This window comes from Eretmochelys imbricata, chromosome 8 (genome assembly GCF_965152235.1).
Source record: "Eretmochelys imbricata isolate rEreImb1 chromosome 8, rEreImb1.hap1, whole genome shotgun sequence".
Classification (NCBI taxonomy): domain Eukaryota; kingdom Metazoa; phylum Chordata; order Testudines; family Cheloniidae; genus Eretmochelys; species Eretmochelys imbricata.
The window spans coordinates 7835412-7847934 of NC_135579.1; the positions used below are offsets into that span (position 1 = coordinate 7835412).

The window sequence follows — 12523 nt, forward strand, 5'->3', positions numbered from 1 at the left end:
TCACTTGCTGAAAGACTAAGGTGGAGAAATCTCAGGCTTTGGATATCAATATGCTCTGCTGGGAAAAGTTATCTTCAAAGAACAAAAATAAAGCTAATTGGTCCTGAAATGCTGACATATTTAAAATGCATAAAGGTCTTTCTGGGAGATTATGATGTGGTTTTAAGAACTAATACAGATAGAAGTCATAAAACTCCTGACAAATGTGGATGTGGACTAGTCTCAGAGGCTCACAAGGCTGGAATTTTAATTGCACTTGTGATTCTGTGTGACTCCCCTGCTTAATTCTAAAGTTCTATCTCTGCTTCAACATTGAAACTGAAAACCTGTGAGTAACTGGTAACCTTGCTTCGTCCCCTCCCCAACTAGCAAACATGGTCATTGTTTTTATATCAATTTAAGAAGAGCAAAGCCACAGAGAATTCTCGGTGGTGGTCAAGTATTTGGATGTTAAATGGGCACTGTCTTAGCTGGCCCAAAATTTTATCTGCTTCAGTGTTTCTGATCTGCTTGCAGAATCCATATAAAGCTTATTTTATTTCCCCAAACAAATGTTTCAATCTTCTTCCTTCATCTCCCTAAGTGAGTCAAGAAAGACACATGTGAGTGGGTCCCACCATCACCAAAAAAACCATGATGTATGCATGCCATTGATTTCAGTGGGGGCTGCTCAGCATCTCTGAAAATCAGGCCGCTTGTACAGATGCCTAAATATGGACTTGGAATCCTAACTTTAGGCACACTTTTAAAACAAATAATCTTTGCCATTGTTTTAAAGAGCAATCCAGTGCAGGGAAGGAAGCCAGAGGGAAGGGCCTTCTGTGTGAGACAGTAAACTATTTAAGTGACTCTGAAAAATGTCACTCTAGTTCTTCTAATGCAGTTACCCTGACTGCCAGCCTAGTTATGCTTTCAAAAACTTTGCTAGTAAGATAATGAGTGACACCTTTGTCTGAGAGCTAGCTGACTGTTCTGGGACTCAGTAGCTAGTCTGCAAACAGAGCCATTCCCTGTGTGGACTGTATGGTGGACTGTGTTGTAGAATAACTTTTCTCAATTCTGACTTTGATTCCTGAATGGGGATAGGTTTCAAGAAAGACTGTCGCTAATGGCTGAGGACCAAACATAGCAATGTGTGAAACCTGGCATTCTCCCAGACCTGTAGATTTTCATTCAGCACAGAATGTTCACTAGGTAGCAGAATACCACTAGGTATCCAATTTGTACCATCAAATCTCTGATCTAGCACAGACATGCACTATGTCACAGGTCAATTTATGTTATGTTTGCTTCCTTTGCAGCAATATATTTGTATCAAGAAAAGGGAAGCCACAAAGTAACAGACACACTTTTGTTTTTTTGGTAGGTACAGTGAGAGTTTGTATCTGGATCTCAATGTGCTTGATTCTCTGGATACTTTATGAGACCTACCATTGCAATTATTTTTACGCTTGGAGGTCATGGAAGAAAAAATGTAGATTTTTTTTTTTTTTTTCAGAATCTATCCGTTTGAGAAGTGTAGCTAGGAGCTATTTTGAACACACCCTAGCACAGAAATTTGTTCAGCCTTATTAGAAGCAAGTCCTGCCTTCTGTGTTTTGAACTTGCTTTTATGTGTCAGAGCGAAGTCTGTTTTTCCTAATGGCTTTTCAGAGGATACCTACCATCACTCAGGAATTGGGCTCTTCTTTTGGGAGGGCAAGGGGAGGAATCTTCCAACTATACATTATGTGCTGACATTTACAAAATGGCATGATTGGTAATCCAGAAAAAATAAAATCGTTCTGTAGTTGCTTTAATGCCTTAGTTCTCACTTTTTCAAGCAGGAGGCACTGTAATTAAATCACAGGGTCATGTGTAACTTCACAGGGAAGTGAAAAGCCTCCTATAGACATTTATAAAATAGAAGCATTAAAGTTAGATACAATTTCACTTTTTCTACTGTTAGTTGGAAATGCAGCAAATTGCTACAATTGGGCATCAGCACTCCAGTTTAATGAAAAGTACTGCTGTCTGCTCGAGCAAGCAGGTCATTAGTGAATGAATAATCAGTGACATTTTCCATTTAACTCTGACATGAGCAGAGTGTAGTGCTTTAAAAAAATCCATTAAGCAACGCCTTGCCCCTTAACCCTGTTTCCAGTCTTTGCAGACCAGGCCCCACTATCCATCTTTAGTTATTAAGAGAGGGGGAAAGATTAGATGATGTTGTTTGGGTTGTTAGTACTTAACATTGCTACTGCAGTTGCCCCAACCATACTGAGAACCCATTGCGCTAGGCACTGTACAAATATAGTAAATGACAGTTCTTGCCACAAAAATATTCAGTCTTGTTTAAATAGCTCTTATTTTTACTCCTTACTGGATGCTTTGTGTGTATTGTTTGGCTCAGTTAAAAGGTATAAATGGTATAAAAGCAATACTCTGGAGCATTTGGGAGTTCATGGGCATCTGCTTGTATTTGATTTAGACACCAGAAACCTAAAAAAAAAAAAAAAAAAAATTCAGATACTACACCCTCCTCTGAATCCCCCTGCCAGTTTTTTGTGGTTTTCAGAATTTTTTTCATGTATTTCTAAATAATTCTCTCTCTTTTTGCAACACTGCAGTGTGAAAAATTCAAACACGAAAAAGGGGAAAACTAATTGTTTAGAGAGGGGAAAAAACATAGAACGGCTTATGGATAAAGTGCTGTCAAATGCACAAAGTAAATGGGGGGGAGGGATTTTTTTCCAGTAATCTTAGCTGTTGCTTGTAAAAGTAGATAAAACATTTTAAAGCAGGAGTGTAATTTTTAAGTTAATGAGGTTTCTTTAACCTTGCAGCATAGCCTTAATCCTAGTATAGTCTGTTTTATATGAATGAGAGCTTCACAACTTTTAACAAATTCCTGGTTTCATCTGCTTAAATTATTAAACCTTTAAAGAAATGTGTGTGTACGTGTTAGAAGAGGGTTGGGGGTAATAGGAGTGAAAATTAACTTTCCCTGCAAATTCCAGCTAGGGGAAAGGATTAATTACAGAATTGACTGAAAACATGTCATGCCTTGGAAACTGCATTTTATAACTTATGTTTTAAGATGTAAGCTGCTTCTTATTTTAGGAATCGTCTCTCTGATTAAGGGGCCTAACTTATATTTAGAATTGTATTTGGAAATTTCAGTCCAGCCAGTTTACAAAACTGCAGAGTGGTAAACTATCGGCAGAACCAAGCTAAGCCTCTGGAGTCAACAAAACGCTTACATAGCCAGTGCCACAGTCAGCAAGGTAAAAAAAAAAGCTCCTTTTTTCCTCTATAATTCATTCTCAGTCATAAGCAGAAGTGCAGATTATATGTGACGGTGTTTTAGTTGTGTGTGTCAGTCTTGTTGTAAGATAATGTTTTTGGGGCATTCATAACTTCTGAAAAAGAAAACCCATCTTTAGCTTTGCTGGCTGCACTCTTGCCCTCAGTCCAGGGTGATTGTGTGTAGAAGTTTGTTAAAATCCCATTTTTCCACTGCAGATATTGAAATGGGGAAAACATGCTTTTCATGCTTCTAATAAACTTCCTATCAGTTTGTGCATTAAACTTAGGTGGTTTCATTTTTAAAATTAAAACTTTGCAATGCCTGCCTCCCTTATTGAAGAATCTGTGTAAAATGGGGGACAGTTTGGGTCAGAAATAGAGAATAGAAAATCTGTACTTGTGGAGCACCCGTTGTTTATCAGTCTTTTTTAAAGCCTGCACAGAATAGCATATCAGCACACTGAAATAAAAGTAACTTCTGTTAAATATATGCCTAGAGATACTTGTATGAGAACACAAGACACAGAACAAGCATTGCAGCTTCCAAGCATACCAAATAGTGATTTCTTGCAATCCTCTTCTTTTCAGTATAGACAGAGCCCTGGTCCCATGTTGGTGTCTGATGTGAATGTGGTATAGAGCGGTGTTTCACCTGTTAACTGGTGTAAAAGTCCATGTCCTCTTACAAGCCCCAGTAGCAGTTTTCTTAAGTTGAGGGAGAGAAGAAAGGGCTAGAACTGAGCCATGTGGGGCTCTGCAGGGGAAAGCTATCAAGGCATGGGAGCAGCTGTTTCTCTATCACCACCTTTTGGGTAAGACCTGTCTAAATTACTGTGTAGCTGACTGCCTCCCTGTAAGTTCGAAAGTTTGTCTCTCTCACCAACAGAAGTTGGTCCAATAAAAGATATTACCTCTCCTTCCTGATCTCGCTAATACCTCTAATCAGAAACATAACTTACAAAATACTTTAACAAAAGGCTCTTTATTTCTTTAAATGCCCACTCCACCCACAGGTTTTTTGTTTTTTGTTTTTTTTAATCATCCCAAGAGCCTTCTTCTGCCATCTGGCTAAGAACACAATCTGAGGTCCTGCACCCTGTCCTTAATTATTCACACTGATCCACTTGAAGCAGCTGGGACCATGGACACAGCTGGAGATTTGGCTTTTGGTCCTGGCTGTGATTTCCACACCCCATCCTGGAGTGGGTCGGAGTTATGGTTGCACTGTTTCTAGCTGTATATCCAAGTAGTTTATATTTATGAAGCGAGGAAGCAATGTTATTACTGAGCTTTTAAACTAGAATTTTAATGTAACCAGTGTGGTTTTTCCTTCTTACCAGCTTCCTCACTTCTTGGATGCCACACTGTAGTCCCGCTTCAGGGACACAGTGGCTCATCCCCAGTTCTTCTTATCATGCTTGGGGTTGTCCCAAATACTTCTTTGTTTTTTAATAAAACAGAATGGTATAACTGAACAGATTATAAATGGATTCAGGCAGGGATAGAAAAATGTTTTGTGTTAGCCTCTGTGTTACTTGAGGACAACCTGGTGAGACAGAGGGATTCAGTATGTATGGTAACACCCGTTGTTTCACGTTCTCTATGTATATAAACCTCCCCACTGTATTTTCCACTGAAAGCATCCGATGAAGTGAGCTGTAGCTCACGAAAGCTTATGTTCAAATAAATTTGTTAGTCTCTAAGGTGCCACAAGTACTCCTTTTCTTTTTGCGAATACAGACTAACACGGCTGCTACTCTGACGCTGTAGTTTGCACATAGTACTATCTGGAGAGTGGAAAATAAACTGGAGAGTTTCATGCAGGAGACAAGCTATTTTTTGTGTCTTTTTCTGTTGCCATAGTAAAAACAATAACATCGTCTTGTGTGGCGGCATCCGCTTTTGCAAAGCTATTTGAGAGCCAGTTCAAAGAAGTTCTGATAACTTCACCCTCACTTGGACATAGCTCTGTCATTTTCAGAAGCTTCTGGAGCTGCTTCATATACGGAAATCACTCAATGCAGCATGAACAAAAGATGAAAGTGCTGCCATGAGGGACTCTTAAAGCTGTGACCTACAAAGGATTTTTTTTTTTTAATCAGGCTCGTGCCTTCTTTGGTTCCCCTGTGATGTATAAAAGAGACCCAGGATGTGCTGTGTTTTGTTTTGTTTAAATAAAGTTCCAAAGTTTTTTTGTTTTGTGTGTTTTTTAAAAACGCGGGGGCATTGGAGGGAAGGGAAAGAGAGGCCAACGCTATCAGGAGCATCAAGCTGGTCTCCTCTAGTTTTGCTGGAGGAACAAAGCACGTGTATCATGAGCTCTCATGGCTTAATTCAGCCTTGCAGAACTGTCAAGATTTGACAGGCAAAAATCTGCCAGCCCACCCTTTCCATACACCCCACATACCACCCACGAATGCTCATTTGCATGTGCACGCCCCCTCTTCTGACTCATAAACATCTCTTGGACATGTGCTCTCAAACTTGCAGAATCTTGGAGGCATGCGTATTGTAATTCAGGCTCTCGTATGGTGTCAGGTACACACAGTTGGACATGCTTTCTAGTTCACGCACACTTGGAATGTCTCTTTCTTTTGTTTTTAAACCCAACTTTCAGGTCACCCTTATACAGTACATTATAAAGAAGCAGAGAAGGGCAAATGCCCTATTTCTTTTCCTTTGTAGGAAATCTTTAACAACATGGGCAGTTTTTATATAGCACATTTTCAACCCAAGGTGACTTTAAAATCAGCCAGGTTATATATTAAACTCCTGGAAAACCGAGTCGAAAAGAGAAATCGAGGTTGTGTCTATATAGCTTTACTACTATAATTGCCTGTAGACTCTTGCTCCAGGGTATAGACTTGAGACAGAACTGTAAATGCTTAACACTCTAAATGGGATTACACACACAACCTACTGTTAAAATAGCACTATTAAGGTCACAAAGTCAAGCGCTCAGTACCAGCATTAACGGTGCCTGTGCTAGACCTGGGGTGGTAGGAAGCCTTGAAACCCTGGCAAGGCAGAAAGGCCCTGGAGCTGCTGGTCCCCAGCAGCCCACCCGGCAAGATGGATGGTATCTGGCAGAATCCTGCCTGTGTTCTGACAAAATTTCTTCAAACCTGAACTGTTTTCACAAGACATTTCCAGTTTGATGGAGTTGCATTTTCCATCAAAACTCGGTTTCATTGGAAATTTTCCAGCCAACTCTATTCTAGGTGTGAGTGCTCAGCACTTCTACAAGTCAGACAGCAGCGTCTCAAGTTGGGCACATAGAAAATTGAGGGACATACAATTAATGGTCACCTGTGAACAGTTTGGTTTAAATGACTTGACCAGCATCACATCAAAACTCTGTGGCAGAGGTGTAGAGATTGAATATAATTGTCCAGGGCAGCACATAAGACCATCCTTTCTATTTCTCACCCACTCTCTACAACCTTTCTAACTTCCTCAACAAATAAGGCAGGGATCCTACAGACCAGAGTCTCCTTTACTACACAATCCTGATTCAGTCATCCTGTGCACTGAATGAGCCAGGGGTCCTTTGGTTGCACAGGCAGACTTAATTCTGCATTTCCAAACTTTTGAGTACTTGATTTTGCAATTTTCATGTTTTAAGCAAGGTTTCTTACACGTAATTTCCTAAATTTGTAAAAAAGCAAACTGCAAAAATAGAAATTCCCTTATGTGGCGGCGTATTCAAGAACATATGGGTCATCAGCAGGGTTGGAAGTTTTAGATCCACTGCATAGATCTCTGCCACTGGAGATAACAGAGTAACTGATAGGAGCAGTAGTTTGTAATTGGCTCCTCCTTTCTGTTGCATCAAACATAAATTACTTGTCTTCACTTTCAGGGCTCTTCATGGCCTGTCTCTTCACTACGTATTATTTCTTATTCACTATCAAGATGTCAGCTTTCACCAATGATGCCTGCTTCCATTGCTCACTTGTTAAATTTGCAAACAAACACCTTTGTGCTTTGTCTTATGCTGCCACTTGCACTTGGGAGGAGCTCCCCCCAACCATCTGCAGAGTTATCTCCTTAGCCTCTTTCAAACTCTCCTTTTCCATGGCGCCTACAAAAACTTGACAACAGCTGAGCTGCTGCAGTGCTGAAACCTCTCTGCCTGTCACGCTGACCAATGTTGTTTCATTGTTTCCTTATACTCCCCCATCTGTCTGTATTGTATCATCTGTTGTCTTATATTTACACTGTAAGTTCTCTGGGGCAGGGACCATCTTTTTGTTCTGTGTTTGTACAGTCCCCAGCTAAATGGAGCCCTGGTCCATGAGTAGGGATTGTACATGCTATGGTAATACAAATCATAGTGATGAATGGGGGTGAGACACCCACTCTGCCAGTGTGTTTTGCAAGTATGTGCTGACAGAAGAGGAATGTTGAGACAAGAATCTTAGGTTCCATTCCAAGCTCTGGAGGGGCGTGTGCTCTAGTGGGCGCAGACTCTTCTCCAAGCGCGACCCTTTCAGTGCTGCCTCCTGCAGCCTGTCCCTACCCTGGCTCTTCTCAACCCCAGGCTCCTTGTCCCAGGCTCCACTTCCTCAGGCTACTCTTCCCAGTCCCAGATTCCTTGACATGCAGTCCTGGTCTCCCCATCTGTCAGAGCACCAATTCCCACCTGTCTCCCCCTCCACAGTCCAGTACCAGTTCTCCCACTCCTGCCCCAACTCCTTGTCCCCAGTCTCCTTACCCAGCCATTTCCACTTCCCCGCTTGGTGACATCTCATCAGTCTAGTCTTTCTCCTCCCTATTCACTGGCTCCCAGTCCTGGTCTTCCTTGTGGGGCCCCTCATCCAATCTCAGTCCTCATCCCTTAGCTCCTTCCCCAGCCTCACCCCGCGCTGGCTCCTTCACTCATCTCATTGCCCAGGCAGTCCAGGTTTTCCACCTACACCCCAGCTCATGGGCAGCCGGTGACGCTAACCCCCGGCCCCTCCCCCGCAGGAACCCAAAGCACCCCCATCGTGGGGCCCCCCCCCAGCCCCAGGGGCTGCGGGGCGAGGCCTCAGCCCTGGGACTCCGGGCGGCCAGCACAGCCTAGCACCAGCCGCCCTGGCGGCCCCGAGTCGTGGGAGGAGGCACACTGGCCTGGGGGCGGAGCCACGGTAGGCTGTTGGAGGAGGCAAAGCCTCCCCTTGCCTACGATACCCGCCGCCCATGCCCCAGCTCCTGGTCAGATCTGTCTCCCCCGCTCTCATTCCCACACTGGTTCCTTGTCCAGCCACTCCCAATCTTCCCCCCAGGCCTCGTCAAATTGGTGTCTCCCCCCCAGGCAACTGGGTCCCAGTCCTGTTCTCCCGCACCCCACTCCCAGTTTCCCTCACAGGTAAGGGTTGGCAAAGTTATAAGCACTGACAAAAGGGTGTTTTAATGGGAAGCGCCAGGCTACATTAGTTAGTGGTGCTACCAGCTCTGCCTGCATGATAGAGCCCTCAGGTAAAATGGCCAGTGCGCTGAGAATTTTACTTGCTGTGAAGCACACATGGGTGAGCAGTTACCTCCAAATCAGCCAGTGATTTGGCAATGCTTCTCTCTCCCTCTGTTTTAGGTTTGGTGCCTAGGGCTGCGGAGTGGGAGAATGGATGACTAACGACACTTTGCCTTTTAGAACCTGTCACAGCAGGGGAAAAAGGTGTTTGTCCTCTCTCCACAGGTGAGGTTGTGGATATCTATCAGCGAGAGTTCCTAGCGCTCAGAGACCGGCTGCATGCTGCTGAACAGGAGAGCCTAAAGCGCTCCAAGGAGTTGAACCTGGTCCTAGACGAGATAAAGAGAGCTATCTCTGAGAAGCAGGCCCTACGAGATGTAAACCGGACATGGAGCAGTTTATCTGGTGAATCAGACTTTAACAGAGAGACGCTGTTGCTATAGAGGAGGTAGTGAGGTGTGTGGGGGGGGGGGGCTGCAGATAGGATGGGCATCCTGTTGCTCCCAGAGCAAGTATAGGTCAAAGTCCAGATCATCTCCGATTTAGCATGAGGGGCTTAAGAGGTTCAGAAAATCTATTTGAATGGACATGGCCATGCACTGTTAGACATTAGCCTCTGCAGATAATATACGCTAACTTGCTTGCTCAGGAGCTTTTATCACCAATTGTGTGCTCATTACTGAATGTTTATGAAAAGCAGATCCCAGTGGAGGGTTTAGATTTGCTCAGTGCACCTCTCTTACTTAAAAGTGCAAAAGTTGATTGGATGGGAAAATTGGATCTTTTTGATAAAATCTGATTGATCTTCATTTTCCTCCCCTCAAAGATTTTGGACCTTATTCGGTGCCTTTACCCGCAGCTCCCACTTACATTAGTGGGAGTTGTGTGTGCACGCTGAGAAGGCTGGGTGGATTAATCTAGTGATAATCTAAAATGGCCAGATTGCCCTGTGAGGGGGTTTTGTTGCTAGAAGCCTTGTGATCTCTCCCTGTATGGTATCCTGCATATTGACTTCCTTTTCCTCTTTAAGATGAAACCAAATTAAAACTGTGGAATATCACCAGCAAGAATGTGCTGCATCTTCCCACCATCTTTCATCATTTGCCACATTTGCTGTCCAAGGAGAACAGTCTACAACCAGCTGTGCATGTGGGACAGGGACGCACTGGAGGTAAAAGCAGCTGCAGCAGCAGTAAGATCCAATGTCTCTTGCCTTCACTTTACATGTGCCCTTCTACTCCCCTCCATTCCTGGCTCGAGATGAGCAGGACTGGAAGCAGAGCAGCACATTCCATATAGGCTTCCTCAATGCAGCAGTGCATTAGGGTGGATGCGCAGAGTGTAACCCTTCTAAGTTAAGAGGTGCAGGGAGATGCTGTCTGTGCTTTAACCAACCCTAAAGTGCTATTTGACCCTTGTCTGTCTGTCTGAGGGTTTTACTGCCACCCATCAGTATAGTATCTGAGCCGCTCCCATGTAAAGTCAATGGAATGGCAAAGCCCCTAGTGGACTTCATGGAGTCCCTGGCACTTTCCCCCTTCTTGGGGTAAAAACTCTGCTTGGGATAGGGGTTTTTTGTTTGTTTGTTTGTTTGTTTGTTTTTTTAACTTTTTATTAATTTACTTTTTTTTTTTTTAACATTGATTTGTTAAGGTTTTTGTTGGTTGGCCTGTTCTGGGCAGAAGAGGTCTCAGTCTTGAGTGTCTTTTTAGGGTTGAAAGGCCTTTCTGAAGTGGAACATTTTGGAGCATTTCCTAAATATCAGCCTTAAAGCTATAATAACTGTACTGAATGCTTCAAAGGGAGGCCCTGCATGCTAGCACACCGTTCCTTTTTGTTTCCTGGCCAAACTGTTTGTTAGAAAAAAAGTTAACCTGCTGATAGGGATAATTCAGTGAATTAGCCCTTGGTAGCCACAGGCGTTTTGGTCATCAGCCCATTTTCCTATTGATGGAACATAGTGCTAAAAGCAAGTAGAAAGTGAGACCTCGGGGGCTGAGTGAACAGTCTTGTTTTTTTTCCTGGCCCATTGCCCTGTGATCATTTTTCTGAAAACACTTTGCTTTGTTTCTGAGCAGTGTCCATAGTAATGGGAATCCCCAGCGTGAAGCGAGAGGTGCATTCATACCTTACGGACACCCTGAACTCCCTGATCTCAGAGCTTACCCAGCAGGAAAAGGAGGACACTGTGATTGTTGTTATGATTGCTGAGGTAACATGGCCCTTGTATCTATTTATCCCACTTCATCAGCTCTTCATCCCCTTTCTCTGTCTGATAGGGACTTGGTGCTGGTCCAGGAGGCTGCATGCAGCCGTAAAACAGCAGGATGTCTTCTCATGGATGAGGGCCAGATCCACCGCTGCAGAGGCAGATAAGCCCAACCTTGGGCTGCTGTCTGACAAGGCTCATCAGGCACATCCCCCTGATGGGGGCCAGCAGCCTGTTTTTAATGTGAAACAGTGCTTGGATGCGCTATTCTACAGAGGGTCAATATGTTAGCAGATGATTACATTATAGCTGCCAACATGGCCCTTGCATTCATCTTTTTCATTTAAGTTGTGCTCATTAACCTCACTCCTACAAACTCCAAAGCAGCTGTTGACTGAAGCCCTGCAAACACCACTCCACCTCATTCATGCTGCCCTCCCACGCCTCCATCATGTTTTCTCTGCCATCCCCCAGCCCATTTCTCCAAGGCTTAGACTAGCACATTTTGTTGCACTGATGCCTGGGGCCAGAATCAGTTGCTTAATTCAGGAGCTTGGTGTGTTAATCCACTAGAGCTACTTTTATCTAGGGGTTTATATGGTTATTTTTCTCCATCGCTCTCCCCTCTGGATTATTTTCTCAAGCCTAAAATGCTTGTCATAGTTTTCAGAAATCCACTGAGCAAGCAAAACGTCAGGGGTGTGTTGCCGGGAGCAGAGTGAAGATAAATACCTGTCTTTGCTTGCTGTTCACCAGCAATTAGATGGTTTTAGTGGCGTTTTGCTTACAGGTCTCTAGCTTGTGTTTTTTATACAAAAGGAAAGCATACTCTTGAGGAGCAAGTGGCTGTTATCCAAAGTGCTAAGGTGAGGGGGGTTGGATTAGTAGGTTCCTCCTGGGACTGGGGGACATGGGTTTGATTCTCTCCCAAACTGCTTCATTGTCAGGCTGTGATTTTGGGCAGTCACTTAATGCCTTCGTGCTGTAATGTACATGTCTGTGAAATGGATCTTACAAGGATCCTGTGAGGATTTAAAGGGAAGCATCAATATGAAATTAACTTTTTTTTAAATTGATTTGCAAGAAGTTTCAGGTACTGAGTTTCCCCTGCCAATTTTTTTTCCCCCTCGCTATATTTTAAAAAAGTTTGTCCTTCTTTTGAAGTATGAAAGACTCTCACAGATAGGGGAAACTGATTGTGGAGAAACAGTGAAATTAATTCTTAAATAAATTGCCAAATGCACAAAAACAGAGGCAATATTTCTCATGTCTCAGTTACAGCAGTAGTAGGTGTTACTGGTAACAATAGAGGTAAAACTACTTCAGACTCTGTCCTTTTAACTGTCAGGTGCTGCGAGATCTGCAGGAGAGCGCTATATAAGTGTGAACTATTGCTGTGCTTGTTACACACCCAGTCCAGACAGTGCATTTCTTTGTACATCACTGCCTGTGGGTCACAAGTCTTCAGGCCTAGGGTAGAAAATGATGTAAAAGATGGTATGAGATTTGAAGAGTCATCAGATAGCTTGAAGAATCTAGGCAACATCAAGCTGCCACTGTAGTCTTAGGAG

The 12523-nt window shown here is 43.4% G+C and overlaps 1 protein-coding gene across 1 annotated transcript in view; it reads left to right on the top strand.

Annotated features, from left to right (window-relative positions):
- Window positions 1–12523, top strand: part of MGAT4B (alpha-1,3-mannosyl-glycoprotein 4-beta-N-acetylglucosaminyltransferase B) — a 91871-nt gene that overhangs the window by 56852 nt on the left and 22496 nt on the right. Inside the window, exons 2-4 of the mRNA XM_077824465.1 lie at window positions 8969–9148; window positions 9774–9914; window positions 10822–10955. Coding sequence (XP_077680591.1) covers window positions 8969–9148; window positions 9774–9914; window positions 10822–10955 — 455 coding nt within the window. The remainder of the gene's footprint in view (window positions 1–8968; window positions 9149–9773; window positions 9915–10821; window positions 10956–12523) is intronic.